Below are 20,104 nucleotides of genomic sequence, written 5' to 3'. Positions count from 1 at the left end.
ATATTGTTGAAAGTGTCACTATGTCCTGACAATATAATATGAGACAGATAATTTGTGATAAGATCGAGCTTCTCCACCCCCTTCCTGAGCTACTGAAGAAATGTACAGTTCTTGGTCAAAAACAACCAATCAGAGCCACCAGGAGTCTCTCCATGCTGTCAATCATCCKGGTGTACATGCTACTAAATGAAAAACAACTTACCGTTCCAGAAAATCTGTTTATACACCGTCATCGGCCTGCGTGCTAACTAGCATTAGCATTCACAACAGGCTCTGTTGACCAGGAGAAGCTGTAGCGTAACAGAGAGGAAGGGGGAGGGTGTGAGCAGCGTGTACACAAGAGTGATTGACACTGATAAGACACTCCTCCTGGCTCTGATTGGTTGTTTCTGACTGAGCTTTGTGTTTAGCACTGGAAGAAGGCAGAGGAGCTCCATTTTTTTCACAGATTGTCTGTCTCATAGTGTACTGTCACAATTTTAACAAATGTTGATATATTTTGTTATAAAAGTTATGTATTCCAGCTGTAATTCATGATAGGGTCCTCAATAGTTTGCAGTGTCTATAAAAAGTATTCACCCCTTTGCATGCCTTACACCAGTACAGACCAACCATCTTGCTGTCTTCAAACCATTTATGCGTAGCTTTAGCTGGATGCTTTGGGTTATTGTCGTTACCCGACAATAACCGTCTTGTGTGGACGCAGTTTTCTTGGAAACCTGGGCAATAGTTGTTGTATGCAGAGTCTCCCATTTCAGCTGCTGCAACTCCTGGTGGCCTCTCTCACTAATCTCCTTCTTTCATGGTCACTTAGTTTGTGAGGACGGCCTGATCTGGCACCAGTACCGGTAACAGTACGACTGGAAAACGTCAATGCAGTCACTAATGGAGACACTAAAACTAAGAGCCGGAATTTTTTTTTTTTTTTTACTACATGGCACTTTTGTAACTTTTACAGTGGCTTTCTGGTGTTGGCTTTAAGAACAGTAGCATAAAAAGCATCGTGTCCCCTTAAAGATTTCCATTGAATTATAAATGATTGATCACTAAATGATCGGATCACTAAAGAAAAACCATTCGACGAGGCGAGGCAGAGAAATTTGAAAAAAACTATATCACAAAAATGCACTTTCTATATTTACTCAGGTTATTGTTGTCTGTCAATAAAATTTGATTGCTGATCTAATATCCATGAAGCCTTTGAACAGAAATATTAGCTGCGCCAGTGCTTTTTTTTTAAAGAAGTAAAAATAAACAGAATTATGAATTATAAGAACATTCTATGCATTTTTTCTCAGATACCAAGTAACATTATTGTATTTGAGGGAAATGTGGACCGAAGAAGACACCCTGTATCAAAGTGTTCATAATAATTTGTCAGGTTCCGTTCCTGGGGCAAAACGGATCAAAGAAATGAGACGTAACCGACTCTAAAAAGTCCAAAATTGTACAAGTTATTTAGGGGACACAGCACGACATTTGGACGTCATCAGAGAGTCATCGGACGTTTTGTTGCAAATTGTCAACAGAGTTGCACAAAACTCGTTGAGAGCAAAAGACGCAAACGAACAACCCAAGAGCTGAGCAGAATCTGACACGACCCCATGAGACCCGTTCTCCTCCGGGGCCGTCGCGTCCCAGAACTGAAACCTGTAGCCGGAGTAGACGAGGCGCTCGGTTCCCACGGACGTGTTCGAGGTAGGGAGGCCCCCAAAAACCTGGCAACCACTGAACATGACACATGAGATGAAATGTGAAAACTGGGCCAAGAAATATCTGACGACAGGTTTTATGGACTGTTGAAATCACTCCGGGCAGACCTGATTGATGGACCTGTGGCTGGATCAGTAGCAGGCACAGAGCGGTGCTTCGACTCAGTCARCGTTTGAAAGTGCAAAGTTTTTGACCACATCTGTAATCCTTACTCTTTTGAGAATTTTTTAAAATACAATACACTGGCTTCTTTCTCGTCTTCGGTTAAATAAACGTGGGGCAAAACAAGCTTATGCTGCAGATTTTTATGTTGGCTTCAAGTTGGCAAACCTTTGAATGTAAATATTTTTATTGGTTGCCCCAGTAATGCTGCTCTTTAATTTTTTTTCAGCGTCATTTCAAAGCATTTTCCAGAACAAACGGGTCCAATTCCTACCAAAAAGCCCAATTTTAGAGAATAACATAAATCTGTTCTAGCTTGATTTTCTTTTTTTTTTAATGCAAAATCCATGTTTTTTTAATGCAAAATCCATGTTTTTTTAAGCTTTATATGATGTTATATTATTCTCGCATCAAAAACACACCTGGAGTGTGGCTATAATTCCTTCAGGCAGGTTTGAAAAATCCTTGAATCTCCCRCGTCTCTGGGCCATTCGCTGTATAATTTCCCCTACTCCCTGTTACTTCTGTTAAATAAAGGCGRCTTGTGCCACAAAACTCTTAAAAAATACGTATTTGGACAAAKAACRTTTATCTTAATCTTAGATGTTTTTCTTATTTTAGCTTTTTTTTAAAACCATAATTAAGTATGATTCATTTACAAATCTATATGGCCCCTCATGTTGTCAGAGTGAAACACCTACCAACACTAAATAAGCTACCATGATAAACTGTTTCATTGCAACTTTTGGTCTGAAATCATGATTGCCAAGTAACCTTTCTTATTAGTGTAATTAGGTCTCTATCTGGTCACAGTGTCTAACAATAGTAGCTCTTAGCAGGGAAACATTGAGAGGCAGCAGGAGAGAGCAGTGCAGTAGAGCAGAACAGAATGCAGTTTGAGCAGCTTTGTGCTTGTGCAGCAGAATGCAGCTCATACCTGTCACAATTTTTTTTTGTTTTTTTTTTTGTTCGTGCATTATTGTCTTTTGTCTTTACAGAGCCTTGTTTTCCTCATCGTGGTCCACAGAAGGCGTACATGCCTCTGCGTAAATCTGCCCGAATCAGTTTCGGCGGGAACATATTTTGTTTTCCAATTACCTGCCGACAGAACTCTGGGCAAACCWCCGTGACCAATTTACCGACTCCGTATTCGAGCAATATATTTCCAAGGCAAACAGCTTATTATCTCCTGCATTAGTAATTCTAGGTATTGTACAGGCCTGTGTACATTTGCCCACTGCAGCAATGCAAAACCTTACGACGTTGTGTTTGTGGCCGGCAAATGAGTCGCACCCTTCTTAGTCAGTCACACACAGGAAAAAGATGCATGTTGTGCACATCAAAACTTGGGCTTTGACACGTGTAAAATATAAGTTGTGGGKTTTTTTTCTAATTCATTCTTAAAGCAATTTCAAAGGAGGGCATGAAGTTAATGAAATCCAGTATGATGAACATAGAGCAGCTGGCATCAACAGCAAAAATGTAATTGCTAAAATTTGCTGTACGGGTAAATATCTCAGTTAAATGCAAAAGGACCCCTATATGTGTAATTTGTAGCAAAAAGCTTTTTTTTTTTCTTTTTTTTTTCATGGGCTGCAGGAAATTAGGACCGACACCAATAAACTGCTATGCATACATCTTTTCTAAAGCTACCTTGCAGAAAACTGCTGGCAATAAATAACAGCCGTCTGGGGAAAAAAAACAAAAAAAAAACATAAAGCAATGTGGGATTTACAGTACGTAAGAAAATGGTACATTTCCATACGTTTTGTAGAGCGCTAAATATTCATCATACTAAGGAGAATTTGGTAATGTATTTTTATCGTAAAAGATCGTAAAGTACGATCTTCGCTGACATTTTAATCGTTACGAATCGTGATGAAAAGGTTTCCCACCAACTCGGATCCACTCAAGGCTCCATGATCGCATTTCCATAGGCATCGATTGACCTATTGACCAGCAGTAGATCCTTCATATTTTCAACGAATATTAGAGTCACTTTTGTGGCACGTATACAGCGATGTTGTTTTGGGTTCGRGAGCTACGGGTCTCTGTCTGCACCAAAAGCTGTTATAATCACTCTGTGTATTAACCCGTGTCTTCACGTCTTTCCACTCTGTCCTTAGAATAACAACTACTGCTGCCTGCATGATGGACTTGAGGAGATACCCTCTGGATGAACAGAACTGCACTCTGGAAATTGAAAGCTGTAAGTCCTGCAGATAAATCCATATCATGATGAATATTCAGTCACTCTGACCAAATTGATTTCTGCTTTCATTAACCCTTGAGAGCACACRACGCGATTAGTACGAAACCTTCACTGGTTGATGAATACGTTTAAGTCATTCTCGGTTTCAGAGTATCAGGGCGTCAGTGTTTGGTCAGATATGTGGGGAAATTTGAAGAAGGACTTGCTGCTATGGCCGCTACTTACAAAAGTGCAAATTTCACATGAAACACGCTTTGAAAAATGTGCAAAACTTTGATCGCGCCTTAGCAACTGATGCCACCTTTGAKATTTTGGAAAGACTTCATTCCAAATTATCTTTGCTGGCCAATTTTGATCAATATGTGTTTTTCTACTAATTAATCAAATTTAAAAAATGCTACTATATACTGTATTCATGCAACCTAACTTTTTTTTGACATTGTGATGTTATAAACATGAGCTCAAATGTGCTTGATGTGATCCAACACAAAGTAGAGGAGGATTSTTATGTGGAACGAAAAGATGTGGCAAGAGTCCCATTAACTCTGAGCTTCCGTGACACTTCTGAGTAAACATATTTTAGAGCTGTACAGCGCTAACKTTTGCGCAACAAATACAGCTTTGCATACAACTGTAGCCACAACCTCCTGCATGGCTTGTAGCTAACTGGACACAAAACTTCTTCTTGCTTTTTTCAAGCAGTTGCTTTCTTTTTGCTAACTTTCCATAATCTAATATTTGTAGTTTACAGATTTTCCATTACTTAGCTCTTGATCTCTGCATATCCTCCATAGTTAACTTTTGGTTGTGCTGCTTTACAAAAACAACACCAAAATGTAAAACATTGTATGGGTAAAAMTTTCACCTTCATTTTCGCTGACTCATCATTGAATTTCCCAAACGGAGATCATGAATTAATCTTTGCTCGAAATAAACATAGTCTAAGTGTTTCTGTAAAGACACCTGGTGTTCCACACACACATGCACGCGCGCACACACACATACACACACGCACACAAACACACACATAAGAAAACCACAAACAAATYATGCCTCCAGACACTTTCAGGATAAGTTAGACAAATCGATATTCTGAAGAAGAAAAAGCTTGTCATGTAATTAAAAATTGCATTTGCGTGATCATTTTCACTGATCAYGCCATCAGTCACGCAGATCCTGCTCAATACATCAGATTTTTATTTTATTTTTTTTGGTACAAGCTGTTCAGAATAAGAACTGCAGAGTGTTACCTCCGGGGCGCTGGAGTAAGCAATGAAATATAGACGGGCCATGAATTAAAAAGTTGCAAGAATATCTGCTGTTTATGTTCAYGGAGTGCTTTGCACTATTGACTCATGCGCATTAACCATCAGTTTGATGGATTAGGCAGTCAGTTGCTTCAATTTCATGGACAATGTCACATTTTCTTACCCTATAACCTCTCGGAGAGATTTAATGGTAATGAATCCTGGTYCTGTAGTAAGTTTAATGCCACCCAGGTCCGTATGTAGGGCTGCGGAATGTGAAATGTGGTAACACTTACCCCGATTGAGAAATAGCTCTGCAGTAAGTGCAGGCTAGCCTATTCCAATAAATCTGCTCCTGTAGTCACTTTCAATTGCTTTGCCAGGAGGAAATGTGTGGCAGCGTCATTGCATGTGACACATGTTAATGAATATTCATGCTGGTCGTAATACATGCGGTGATATAGCTTCATGGGAGTCTGGAGAGAGTGCGGCACGTAATTGTTGGCTGACAGATTTAGGTCTGGGCTTGATGTGTTCTAGAAACGTGTTTGTGTCGGATGGTCCGTATTTCCCCTAAAGCCAGCTTTCCGGCAACTATAAACATCTTACACAAAAAATACACGACAATTACTCTGATAGTGACGTGACATAATGTTTAGACATTATTTAACATATGGTATAGATGAAGCAATAATTCTACTCCAATCTTTTTGGATTGCTACGCTAGTTTCTTTTTGGAAACTGGCGTAGCATATTTTTTGTGATATTTTTGTACAACTCCATCGTGTTTAACTTGCATGGAGCTGGGTCAGAGGTGAAACAGCTAAAGTAGTCACACACAGACTTACTTGCCAGCTGCCTCTTCCAGATTAGCTAAAAAGACTCCCAGGCATTGCCAAGCCAGTCATGAAATACACTTCAGCAAGTCCTGGCTCTGTCCTGGGGGTCTGCTCCATGTGGCATATGGCCAAAGAACGTCCATAGAGAGGCACTGGAACAGACCATCTCCACTCATGTCTGTTGATGTGTAGGAATGGCGACTGTACCCTGAGTTTTTCTTAAATAGCCATAAAACCCTATTCCCGAGGGCAAGCCAGAACCTCTTAAGAGGAAGCTTGCTTGTTATACAAAGTTTATAACCAAAGATGAATGTTGGACTGTAGATGAAAAGCACCCTTTTATTACTACGAGAGACTGACACAACTGCCACACAGCATAGTAGTTGCCCCATCTGTTTTTATCTTGACCCTGATATACTTGCTTTCATCCTCTGACATGACAGCAGGACATCTTCAAAGTGCTGACTACTCTAAAGCCTTCTGAAGGTTCACTTTGGATATGGTAAACAGGAACATATCATCTGCATATAATAGGATTCTGATCAAATTAGAGTGACACAATTAGCATAATATTGGCAACAATGGATCAAAACAGTCTAAGGCAATTTAAGAGAGACGGTGTTGATGAAGACATCTGTATCCGGAGTGCTGAAAAACCATCACGCCTTGGAAGTGCATGGGATTCCAGTCTGTATCTTAAACTGAGCTTACTTACGGTCACTTTTTTAAAGTTTTGCCCTGTTGAAGTTCTGTTATGAACCTACAGTGTTGTACAAAACCACTAATGCGAAGACCAGAAAACTGTACCCATAAAAGAACCGGTGTTGTACCAATGTCTGATGCAATCAAGGTAGTGAGTTATGCCAACCAATAGAGGCTCTGCTGCATCTTCATCAAACAGTAACGTCCCCCATCTTCTTTCTCCTCTAATCTGCTCATGACAGACGGATATACAACAGATGACATCGTATTCTTTTGGGAAGGAGATGACAAAGCTGTGACCGGGGTTAAAGAGTTGGAATTACCTCAGTTCTCCATTGTGGACGTCCGCCTGGTGTCCAGGGAGGTCAGGTTTACTACAGGTAAGATATTATTTGACTTTCTGTCCGAGTACCTCTAAAATGGCAGTGAAGCAGTCCATAAACAACTGTTTTATAGGTACAGTATACAGCGCAGCGAGTTCTGGCAGCACTAGCATTGCACGACTTAAAACTCTGCGCTTTTAATTGGCACAAGGAGGGTTGGTTTCACTGCAGAGTTTCCTCAGATTCACTCACTGTGTATATACCAAGTATTGCTCCAGTGTAAAGGCGTGAGCACCAATCGTCCAATTTTAAAATGCTCATTTGGTAATGTTTAGAGGACAGAGAAAGTGAAAAAAAAAGAAAAGCAGAAGCAGCTYGCTGTGACAATTCTCACAGGGACGCTGAAGCTGCCTGCTGAGATAGGGGCTTGCAGAAAAATGTGCCGTGTTTGCGACTTTCTGCCATGTTTAATTGGAATCGAACTTGTCCCTGGAAAGGAATCTATCGCTTTGGGGAAATTAAGTGCTCCATCTGAACAAATGGAGAAATGACTACCCGTGCGTTGTCAAAGTGCAGACTTTGGAACTCTTGACTTGTGTCGACATTTTCCCCCCTACTTCTTCCTTTGGTTTTCTCTGATTTTGGTTTTTGTTTTCCTSTTGCCCTTGACTTCACTCCATTCTATTTCCACACAGGTTCATATCCACGGCTCTCATTGAGTTTCAGGATTAAGAGGAACATAGGCTATTTCATCTTGCAGACATATATGCCCTCCATCTTGATCACCATCCTCTCCTGGGTCTCCTTCTGGATCAATTATGATGCCTCTGCAGCTCGCGTGGCCCTCGGTAAGACACAGCCACCGCTACGTTATTAAACTTCTTACTGCTCCCGTAAGATTCCGCTAATTATCACAGAAGCAAATAACACACAGCTGTCACACATGTGTAAATGTTCCTGCACAAATCTTCCACATTTATGGTCACGGAATAAGCAAGCGAACATGTAGCCGCGGGTTACGAGCGACTCCCGTTAATTTCATTTCGCCATGTTTCTCATTYTGAATTTCCCCTGTCTCTGTTTGATGTTGCCACAAATTGGCTGGTGTTGTGGGGGTAAAAAAAGAAAATAGGAACAGCAGGGATACAGTGTAATCCACACTAATATTACATAATGTGGGCTGATTAATAACCCTGAAAGGGACTACACCCAGTGAGGCTGGCACTGCTACTATTAGTGATTTCTTGTCTAATTGTCCAAATGTATAATGGTGTCTCCAGTTGCCACTTTTAATATTAAAAACTGCTAAAATTTTAATTTGTCATTTGGCAGAAGCAAAAGCTTGGAAGACTCCCGCATCTTTTATTGTTCTGTTTATTGCTGATCCTGGCAATGCAAAACAATACAGAGCTACATCTTGCAGCCTCTTCACTTTTCTAGAACTAAAGTAAATATTATAGGTGCATATTATTTGTCAGATTACTGTCAAATAAAGTCCACTAGTGCTAAAAAAAAAACATTATTAAAGAAAAAAACAAAACACTACGAGAGACAATTGGATAAAACCAGGGCAGTAGGTAATTTACTTATTGCAACGGTAGCTTATCCTTCCACTGAAGCACAGYTAGTTTATAGTTMCCATCTCTAAGTTATGTTTGGGGAAAAAAAGACTTCTTTTAAACCTTCGTAAGTATGAAATCCTGGAAAACCGATTGAAATAATAAATCGTYTTCTTAAGCATTCTTTAAAAACGTTTATTTTTGGGATTCAAGCTTACAGCGTTAATCACAGCGATTAATTGTGATTAATTTGATGGCATTTTACAGTCAATCGGCAGCATTAGTCTAATTTTAAAAAAACTAATTTAAAAAGCAGATGAAAAAGTAAAGAATGAAAGCTTTTCCCTGATTCTTTTTAGGATATTATTGTATTTGCTTGTTGTCTATATAATGTAATTTTTATTTTTTATTTTTGTCATTACTATTGTTTTAATTTTTTATGCTTTCTGAAGTGAGGTCTTAATAATTTGGGGAAATTTTTGTTGAAAATGTCATTAGACCTTCCCTGGACAGAATGGGTCCATTTAGAGAAATCTTTAAAAGGACGGGACAACAAACTCTGAGATCTGTGTCTAACAAAGATTCCTTGGTTTCTCTCTCCCTCTCTGTGTGACATAAGGTGTGACAACGGTGCTTACCATGACCACGATTAACACCCACCTTAGGGAGACCCTCCCAAAGATTCCTTACGTGAAAGCCATCGACGTCTACCTCATGGGCTGTTTTGTGTTCGTGTTCCTGGCCCTGCTTGAATATGCCTTTGTAAATTACGTGTTCTTTGGCCGGGGCCCTGCGCAACAGAAGAAAATCAATGARAGGCTGGGCAAAGTCAACAACGAGCGTACGAGATACGAGGAGAAGCGCCTGAGGGAACAGGTTTGCATCTTCCTTCTTCGCTTTATTCCCTTACCTCTTCCGCGTCGGTCAGAGTTTGAATAGGAAACGAGACTGTTCCGCGTAAAAAAAGATTTCTGACCGTAGTCGTGTCACGTGAAGCCACTCGTACAGTAYGCAAGACCCCGAAGCAATCCTCTCCACATGCATACCGATGTCACCACAGCCTAATATGCATTCACCCACCATCGTCCATTGCTTCTCCCTCAAGCACCGACTGCTTTTTATCAAGCACAAACTTTCTCATTGAGATACCTATTCATCTAACTCAACGGTGGTGTAAACATTCTCATTTCTTATTTAGATTGTTGTCTATGTTGATCCTGTAGGCTTTATTCACTCTCTGCTACCTTGTATTTAAAGACTTTTTAAGAACAAATGGGGGCGGGGGGGAGAAAAAGCATGACGACGCAAACAAAGGTAGCGTTTGTCAGCTACGTCTTTTTCCCCAAGCCAGTTGCTAAAAGGGCGAGACTGAACAAACCCTCCTGTCGTTGTGAAGCGCTAAACKCCTTTTCAGAATTTCAGAAAAGTTCTTCCTGTTGATCTCTGTCTGACACGTTGTGCAATTTCTGAGAAACTATGACAATATCTGCCTGTATTTCAGTCGTTTTAATGTTCTTTCCATTTTTTTTTTCCTTTCGCATTGCAAGGACTCCATTTCCGTGCCGTTTCAAACCAACACCTTCAGGTCATTTACACAGCGAAGAAATCTGTATCTCGAGGAACAAAGAAAAGTTGGGGTACATGTATTTAGCAATCCTATCAGCTGTAGGCCAGCCCATGCCATAAAGAGTCGTCTTGTCAGCATTTCTCAGATGACTTGTCTCTGTCTTGCAAGTGAAAAGAATCAACCACTAAATGTCTATATGAAGAAGCTAACTATTTCTGTTGCATGCGAGAAAAATACATCCCATGTCATCCCTGCATTTTGCTTAAGCTTGACAGCTAAAAGGGCGGGAGGGGGGCTTTTTATTTTAGAATACCATGTTAGATGTCTAAGGGGATTTTTGGGGAATGCTACTCAGCATTTTCCCACCCCTCTCTGATTTTGGGCGTCTTTTCCGGTCTCACCCCCCGCAGGTGGACGCTTACGGGAACATCCTCCTCACCACGCTGGACATGAACAACGAGGTGATGCCTTCCGACGTGGGGAGCAGCGTCAGTGACTCTCGGAATTCCGTCATGTCCTTCGACAGCTCCGGYGTCCAGTTTAGGAAGCCCATGGCGCCCCGGGATGGCTACGGCCACCACTCGCTGGACCGGAGCGCCATGCGGAGCCGCGCCAACTGTCGGCTACGGCGACGCTCCTCCAAGCTCAAGTTGAAAATCCCCAACCTGTCYGATGTTAGCACCATCGACAAGTGGTCCCGGGTCATTTTCCCCATCACCTTTGGATTTTTCAACCTAATCTACTGGTTGTACTATGTGAATTGATGCGCATCCCACTAGGAATCATGGGCCATATTTTGAGAGCACATTAAATTGGCTTTGATACAGTTCCMAAATATGTATACACATATACAAGTTGAACATATGTATATGCATATTTCCATATATTATATTTATATATACACATGTGAAATCCGAAGAACMTTTCTGCTGTACAAAGTATTACTAGGATGACTTGAATGTTTAAGAATACTTGTGCGAGAAGAATTTCAACGCTTCTTTTTTTGTTTGTTTGTTTGTTTTTTCCTCCTGAAACAAACATGAGATCCTCCCCACCAGGGGTTTTTCAGAACTAAAGACTGCATGATATTTTTGCTAAAAAAACAAAACAAAACAAAAAGAAAAGTGGAGAAAAAAAAGCAAAAAGAAAGAGGGGGAAGTGAAAGCTCTTGAGAGAGAAGATGTCTCGGAGTCCCATTGACTTTTTATTGATACTTATCGTACTCAGAAATCCTCTTCTGCAGCTCGAGAAATCAGCGGTGGCTCGCGCGTCCGGGMATCGACTCACTGAGGTCCTTGACGCCACCKCTGGTCCCCGCCGCCCCCGCCCTCCTACCCTCTGCCGTTACCCCACTGGAGGACRACATGCACGGAAACCGCTCCGTTTCTACTATGTACAGCAACCTTGTTTGGATTATGTGTTGTTCTTTGGCTTTTTTTTGTTTTTAGAGTGAATATTGTTCACCTTATGAGACATCAGCTCCGGCCAAATGGTCTCCGTTCGGTTGGCGTACGGATAGGATGTCTGACTGCTGCWTTTCCACCCAGAGTCAACTTGTATTACTTTTTCACTCTCTTTTGTTTTTGTTTAATTTTTTTTTCTATTTTATTAGAAACACATCCTCGGAGTGGTGGGATGTGGGTGGGATCRTGGTTGAGGTTACCGGTGGAGAAAGAGGTGGGGATTTTTAAATTTTCTTTTTCATTATAGGTAAAAAAAAACAAACACTGCTTATTGCAGATATGATTTCATCTTAACAAAAACTGTGATTTCAGAGAGTCAGACCATGTTTTAGGGGGCTGAGATAAAAGAGTAAGAGGCGTGCATTGCTGGGTCTGATTGTTTGGGGGAGAGRGGAAGATATTCTGTACATTTAAATTATTCAGTATTCTCACAAAGATATGCTTGTGTTTTTTTTTTCTTCTTTCCTCCTAGTGATTAACTCACGTTCTCTTTAGATGCAGAGTTCATTGACATTGGGTCCTGCTTTGTGTTTGCTACACAGGAGCAGGAAGGGGAGTGGGAAAGGGAACAGGAAGGGGAGCGGGAAGGGGAACTGGAAGGGGAGCGGGAACGGGAACAGGAAAGGGAGTGGGAAGGGGAGCGGGAATGGGAGTGGGAAGGGGAGCGGGAATGGGAGTGGGAAGGGGAGCGGGAAGGGGAACTGGAAGGGGAACGGTAAGGGGAGCGGGAAGGGGAACAGGAAACGGAACGGGAAGGGGAGCGGGAAGGGGAACAGGAAGGGGAACGGGAAGGGGAGCGGGAAGGGGAACAGGAAACGGAACGGGAAGGGGAACAGGAAACGGAGCGGGAAGGGGAGCGGGAAGGGGAACAGGAAACGGAGCGGGAAGGGTCGCCTTTGTTGTTTGTGTGAAATTATTTCTAGGTGAAGATGTGAGATTATATACATTCAAAAAGATCCACCAAATCCTCATTCAGAACACGGCATATCTTTGTTTGCTCAGCCTCTTTTTTGGTTTTCCCAGTCAGTGTGTGTAGGGAAGAATATTTCGGATTCGGATTGTGCYGAGAAAGAGGCGCACGGAGGAGGGGGTTTCGTCATTGTAGCCTTATTTGACAGCATCCCCCAGAACTGCTGCTACAAGATCAGGAGGGATTTATTGTTTCAGAAAAATAGCCATGAATTGAATGAAATRATGACCAAAAGGCCTGTATTTCATGTTTTCCCCTGGAATACACACACGTCGCATTTCTAGCGCTGATGTACCGACGGGGAGGGGTGCTGGTTATGTTCCCCCTTTCACCATTTCCGACCTCTGCAGTTTTGGWTTTCCAGTATCCAAGATTTTCGATTATGAAACATCGSCGTTCAGAATGTCTCCTACCGGSTGAGCATCAGTTCACTCTGTCCAGCTGKATCTGTCACACCCACTTTAGCAACCTACAATAATTGTCTGTATTTTACTCATGGACTATTAAAAGTGTGATACAAAAGGAGATAACRTAGAGTATTTGTGGCCACAAGCTGTCAAAGATTATAACCATAGCCAGGTTCTCAAACATCAGATATATCAAACCTGGCTTTTTCTCCCCACCTGTGCATCATTCATACCCTTCTGCATGATCAGTAAAAAAACAAATCTGAGCCTTTGTGAAACATTTAAGCTACTTCCACTCAGAAAAAAAAAATTTGAAAAATAAAACTATTACCTTAAATATAATTCTGCCACGGGCATAAATAATTGCAGCCACAATAAAAAGACAACTGACGATGCCAAGGTTCGAGATYAGTGGTGCAAAATGTAGGGAAGACGGGACAAAATGKAGGTTTCAGTTGGTGAAAGGGTGAATTACTGCAGGATATTATCGTGTGCCAAATCAGACTTTACTGTATGACATTTCTTATGAATATTTTTACAAAACAACGCTTTTGTCCACATGTCACTTTCTTCGGTTGAAAAGCTAAAAGAAAGAAATTGCATGCAGTTGTACATGAAGAACTAGATGAATTCCTCCCTGGGAGAGCAACATAACGACGGAAGAGAACATATCAATTTATCATCGGATATCTGCTTTCTTCTCTGGAGCCTGGGTATCCAAAAAGATTCCTTCAACAAGGAAAACTGATCMGAAACCAATGTGTCTACCTAAGTAGTAGTGAAGTTTGTGCGGTGCTGTGGCCAGCAGTGTAATATGACTTTTAGTTTGTTTTTTTTTTGGATGAATTTTATACAGCATTGTCATATTTTCAAGCAGCATATTGTTGAAATATCCACCTTTGTGTCTGCAATTAGGAAATTTRGGTCAAAATTTTCAAAAAAGAACGGATGGCAAGATAAAACAAAAAACAAAAAATAATAATGATAAAATGCCTTCTCCAAGCAACAGACGGGAAACACTCAAAGACTGAAGGTTAGATCCAAATGTGTCCTGCTGAAATTAAATGAACTCGAAAACACACTGTTTCAGTCCAACATAAGGTTTGCGAGCACTTTACTGATTTTACACAACAATCTAATATCCCGCGCWTAGCTGTAAACTTCTCACGGGGACGTTTACGGCCTCAACAAACCACAGCCGTCGTTTATTTATTCCCTTCGTTCCTCTCGCCTGTTAAATCTTTGCCCCCTCCCCCAGCAGTAAAAACCCRACCCGCTGAGATCGCTTGGGGGCGTAAAAGCTTTACTCGGCCTCTTCCCACATATGCAGTAGCAGTCCCCGACACCTGTGAGCTCACGCCAGTGTTGCTGTTCCCCTTTAACTCACTGCTGACATCCCTGTCACATGTATGCTGCAATTCTTAACTTCTGCCTTACAGAAGTTGTCTCACGGGAGACGCTCAGCCGGCGTCACGACTAGACGTGGCTCTCTTTTAGCCAGCTATTYGTTGCAATCAGATCAACGAGTGAAAAGTGACTGCGTTGCCAGAGTGTTGATCGCGTCATAATTGGTACACTTTATGAATTGTTTAGATGTGGGGTAGTAATTTTGACCTAGGGGTGTTCCAGATGGGTACATTTTTGTTACAGTAGTAACTATGTCAACTGTTATTTTGTTTTGTTTGCCTATTTCAATGTTAAATTGTTTGAATTGAAATATGATGGGTCTTTATGAAATTGCGCTCGGATTCAGACTATGTGGCCAGAGGATTTTGTTTGCTCCACTGCAAACCAGGCAGATGTTTCTGTGTTTAACTGCCTGCTCTKTGGTCTCAGTGAGACGCACTCGCAGTCTGCGTTTTTTCTAATGTAAACTGACTCAAGTATTAAACTCTTATTCAGGTTGGTGTTATTCCCAGAAATGAAAGCCTGTTCAGGTATTGTACTTTTTAGATAGTACACTAAACGCATATGGAGGGGAGAACAAAAAAAAAACATTCTCACGGTAAATATATTCACTGTTCATTTCAAACACCACATGTACTACCAGCTTTCTGGACACGAAATTAGCACCTCCATCCCAAAGGCTGTGAGGACATTCTGTTCTGAAACTTTTACTTGCTTATCTAGAGAGATTTTTTTCTTTTCCTTTGAACACTTAAGTTCAATAAGTAGAGAAGGAGGAGGGGAAAAAAAGTGTTGAACTGATTTCAATGTGAATTTTCTTGCCTCTAGTGTATATGTGTAATTACATGTGAATTGTACTGTAAATATGATATCTTTCACTTAATAGTTCTTAATGCATGAACAAAAACATGGCAGTTCTTAATACCAGCTAGCCTCACTGCTAATGGCATGGACAGCTTTTCTAGCATTGGCATACTTCTGCAAACGAAACCTTAACAAAAAAGAAAAACGAGAGAAAAAAAAAATCTGAAAACATAAAGGAACACATGGTGTGAACAAAATAATGGAGAAACCATGACAAATTTCTCTCACGGTGATGGAGTTTCTGGCGGCTTCAAAGGGAACGCTAGCGCTAAAAGCGTGCGTTCAGCTAGTGGGAAAGTGACGTTCTGGCGATTTAGGCTTTTTGCRTTTGTCCGTTTAATGTGACCTGAAGCCTTTCAGGAGTTTTCAGCACATTCTACCCACCCGCTGCACTTACCTCAGCCATTCACAAACCACTTAGTCCACAAGTTCTCCCAAAAAAAATATGATCAGCTAGCTAGCTTGCTATGGCTAGAGGAGCAGGGTTGCCTTAAGAGGGCGAGTGGGATGTTTTTTTTTGTTTTTGTTTTGTTTTTTTCCTGTTCCTCACCAAGAAAGTCTGTAGTGCCCTTGAGCAAGGCACTTTACTAATTGCCCAAGTGCAAATGTTTGGAGTCTGTGCTGTATTGTAGCAAACATCTTTAGCTATCCGAGAGCAAGGCTAGCAAATCTGTGCTGGACTGTAGCAAACACTTTAGCTAATTTAGATCATGGTTAGCAAACTGTAGCCTGGAGAAATAAATGAAGAAGTGTCCCTTTCTTCTGTAACAGCACAGAAATCTCAATATGGACAGCTGGAATACGCCTTTTCACTTACCTGAAGTGCGCTAACACCGTATTACATCCGTCAAATCACCAGAACAAAGTTAGGAGGCTCCATACTGTCGGACGAATTGTCGCTGGTGGATTCATTATTTTGTCCTCACCTTGAAGGTTTTGTTTTGCATGACCTGAGTTTAAAAAAAAAGGGTTTATTTTCGTATATTTTTACTCTACACCATCCGATTCATATCCACAGCCAGGAAGTAAAAAAAAAAACAAACAAAAAAAAATGTTTGATTCAGTGTTTACATGCTCAAATTGCACTTGTTTTACAGCCAGCTCTATAAATCTTGTGGAACAAACTGTTCATAAAGCTGAAGGACAAACATCACAGTAGAGCTCACATTATGTGATTTCGTYTTCTTCTTCTTCTTYTTTTTTTTTTTTWRKTTKRWKRAWYMMMRKTKKKSMMYTYYWMMAAAAAAAAAAAATATTGTAAATCAGTTTGAGATAGATGCACCAAGTGCATGCTAGAGTTTTATCCGATTCAGCTTAAGCATCCCATCAAACGCCCTTCAACTACAAAGGATGTAGAGGGTGCTCTCCTGCAGCATCTTAACATATAAGCCATGTGATTGCACACTGAGTGGGTGTTCCCTGTATTTCCTCTTTGATAAGTTGCCTCTGGTTACGGCCTGCTGTCGATTACTGTATGAGGGTGACTTGCAAGACACTGTGCCGATTCCCAGTTCCCCACATGTCAATATACTGTACCTCCCTCTTTTTAAGACCCTTCCAGAAAGACTGTCTCATATTTAACCAGTAGGTAAAAAATAAAATAAAATAAAATAAAAAAAATAGAAGCTTTTTCAGCAGTTGCAATTATTTGGCAATGAAAAGAAAGAAGCCCACAAGATCAACACCTTGTTTCTTTTTCAGTAAGAATTAGTAAACCATTTATTTAATTTCTGTGTTCATTTCTGATTTATCGTATTTGTAGCATTTGTTATGGATTGTTATTCTTACTGTTGTTGTTGTTTTATTTTCATGAGAAGGAAATGTAATTCATCCGATATACGATACGGCACTGGAAGTTTTTGAAAAAAAAAAAGAAAATGCATTTGGTTTTTACGTACTGTAATTGTTTTGTTCACATTGGGCGCTTTTTTGATTCATTTGTTTAATACGGTGTTTGATTTCATTTGGGGTAAACAGTACTCATGGAATCAACATTTGTGTGGTATGAAGTTGTATTTTTTTTTTGTCAGTGCAATTTAATGTTATGGTGTCAATCAGCTTTTTTAGGTGTTTGAACAAAATGTGTTTTTTACAAATACAAAGTGTTCAAGTATGTGGTATAAAAAGGGTTATCATTCAAACAACCAACTTTTTACAAATAAAGGCTTATACTGAAAAGAAAGCTGCCGTCGTTTCATTTGCCTTTTGTGGACTAATGTATAGCACTTTCTTTTCACTTCCACATTTTAACTATTAGGTTTCATATATTAGTTCCCAAAAGGTAAATTGCATAATTCTGTCACTGATGATGTCACTCTTTAGTTGCTTGTCAGAGCTTTCACCTCTTAGTTGGCGTCACGGTTTTTGATAACGACTTCTAGACACAAAGCAAGTCCGAAAGACAACAATTGGTAAAAGTAAAGGGTTTCTTCTTTCCTTTTAATTTAATTTAATTATGAAAATTTGCACGTTTATGAAAATATACCTATTTTCTGAATAAAAAAAAAGTGACTCCTGCTGACGTTTGCCCCCCTTTTTCAGCTTGGGAACTTTTTCATTAGGAAAATTTTTTTGGTGTTAGGATATAAAAGTGTTTTGTTTTTTTTTTTGTGCGGAAAGGCAGGCTTGGAGCAATTTTATTTATTTTAATCTTCAAACGACTCTGTTATTAATCCGTTTGGTCAGGCCACTTTGCCAGGACTGGTTGTCCTGCGATTCAGGACATGCGCCGCTGTAAACGGTTCTACATTTGGACCTTTATTTCTATCTTTCCGATGAGGTTGAGATGCTAAAGGTGACTCTAACACCCTCTAACTCCAACTCCTCCAACAGCAGAGCACTAATAACAAGATTCTGTGCCACATATTTCCCTTTCCAGATGAAAAACTACATTTTATTGTTTTGTTTGCCTCAGAGTAAAGAAGCTCTGAGGTTATTTGGGCGCTTCGCAGTTTTTGTCTGATTTTGAAGTGCAAACATAATTAGAATCTCGCTCTAAAAATAAAGAACTGAACCAAAAACTTTTCATACATGCTCTGTTTGATTATCTGCAAAAATACAAAATTGATACCCCAATAACTTCTTAATTTAAAATGAAATCCCATTGACTTCAGAAGCAAGGATAAGAACGTTGTACAGTAATATATGTTTCTAAATGACATGGTAACACAAATTATTCCTGAAGCAAGGCAGTTTTTTAAGGGGAGGGACGACTAAAGGAGAGATAATAAAGACGTATATTTTTACAGTTAGGTGTGGCGCTGTTTAAATTTGGAGGTGGCCTTAATTTGGACCCCACGGGCGTCAACAACCGAACCAAGACGAGACTCATCAGCCTCACTTGTTTGACGCTCAACCTGRATCACTGAGGTAAGTGGCAGCAATATTCAGATTACTAAGAAACAGACATGATTAATCGGCTCATATCATCTTTCTTCTTCTTTTTTTTTTTTCGCAGTAACTGCAGTAATGTTTAAACTAATAACCCATATCAGTTATTACAGAATGCGACTTGTGTCCAAGTTACTAACGTCACTTGAGGGCTCAGGTTCAGAAAATCAGCTGTGGGCTACTTCCTTTACGTTACGAACCACAGCTATGATCACAGTCATAAACCGACAYGTGAATTGTTTGCGGTTTCAAGGCCCATCCTGTGATTTGCTACAACAGACGAGTCTAAAATTGAATTCTTTTGCATTCCAGGAAAAAACAAACTTCATGCAAATGGTTTAAGAATGTTTTTCTGCAGTAGGACTTGAGTAGCTCACCRTCACAGAATCCACTAAGAATCCTACAGCGGGGAGGAAAATGTCAGATCATCTATAAAAAGAGTGAAGGGAGAATTGGAGCTTAATATATGAGAATGGCCCGATAAAAACTAGTAAATGAATACAGTAACCTGCTGAGAGTTGAGAAAAAGCTYAGATCTTAAACTTATTGAAACTCTGTTGAGTGACTTAAAATGGGCAGTACATGAAAGAAACGGCTGAAAAGGAAAACTTTGCAACTTTGACTACAACTCATCTTATACCAGTCAGTTATTGGAYGATATGKCCACCTTATTCTTTTAATGGTCCAAAGTGAGGTTAAATATTGTTGCTTAAATTTAATTAAAAGATTTTTTTTTAAATTTTTTTACCAAAAATAAACAAGAAAACGAGATTGAACACACATGCCGGAGGTTTAGTCACTCTCTACCATTTACCACTTGTTGCTTCGACACAGAAAAACGAACGACCTTCATCTTTCACATTCTGACTGTGTCACCGTCACATACGGTTTGTCTCGGATGGTTCGCCGCGTCCATCTCCTCCACCAGTCACGGTGACCTGGGTAACGACCTTACGCTCGACCTGTCCCTCCCTAAGACACGACGCAGATTTAACGCAAGGGTCTTTTCTAACTGATTCCTTTTAATTTACTTTCAGTCGACTCCACAGCCACTCCAGCYGCTAATTGCGCTGAGCTCACCTTGAGAGAGGGGGGAGTTTCTTTGGGAGGGAGGAGGTTTATAAATAATGTCCAATATGCAATGATGTAGAGAGTTCACCTCTATGAAGCCAAGATTAACACATGACCTCATCGAGCTCATCAGAGCTCAATGAAGTCCTTGGGAAAACARCAATCCTGTTTGGCGGAGGGAAGGTTTTAAACAAACCCTTTAAAGGAG

General features: G+C 40.4%; 1 protein-coding gene across 1 annotated transcript in view; it reads left to right on the top strand.

Moving 5' to 3' along the window:
• Positions 1-12,222, top strand: part of gabrb4 (gamma-aminobutyric acid type A receptor subunit beta4) — a 21,168-nt gene extending 8,946 nt beyond the window's left edge. The window contains exons 4-9 of the mRNA XM_008427793.2: positions 4,002-4,084; positions 7,118-7,255; positions 7,894-8,046; positions 9,377-9,633; positions 10,305-10,394; positions 10,735-12,222. Of these exons, the coding sequence (XP_008426015.1) occupies positions 4,002-4,084; positions 7,118-7,255; positions 7,894-8,046; positions 9,377-9,633; positions 10,305-10,394; positions 10,735-11,088 (1,075 nt within the window). The 3' untranslated portion in view covers positions 11,089-12,222. The remainder of the gene's footprint in view (positions 1-4,001; positions 4,085-7,117; positions 7,256-7,893; positions 8,047-9,376; positions 9,634-10,304; positions 10,395-10,734) is intronic.
• The last annotated feature ends 7,882 nt before the right edge of the window (positions 12,223-20,104 follow it).

Source organism: Poecilia reticulata, linkage group LG14, assembly GCF_000633615.1.
Source record: "Poecilia reticulata strain Guanapo linkage group LG14, Guppy_female_1.0+MT, whole genome shotgun sequence".
In the NCBI taxonomy this organism is placed as follows: domain Eukaryota; kingdom Metazoa; phylum Chordata; class Actinopteri; order Cyprinodontiformes; family Poeciliidae; genus Poecilia; species Poecilia reticulata.
This window is presented reverse-complemented; position numbering and strand designations above follow the sequence as displayed.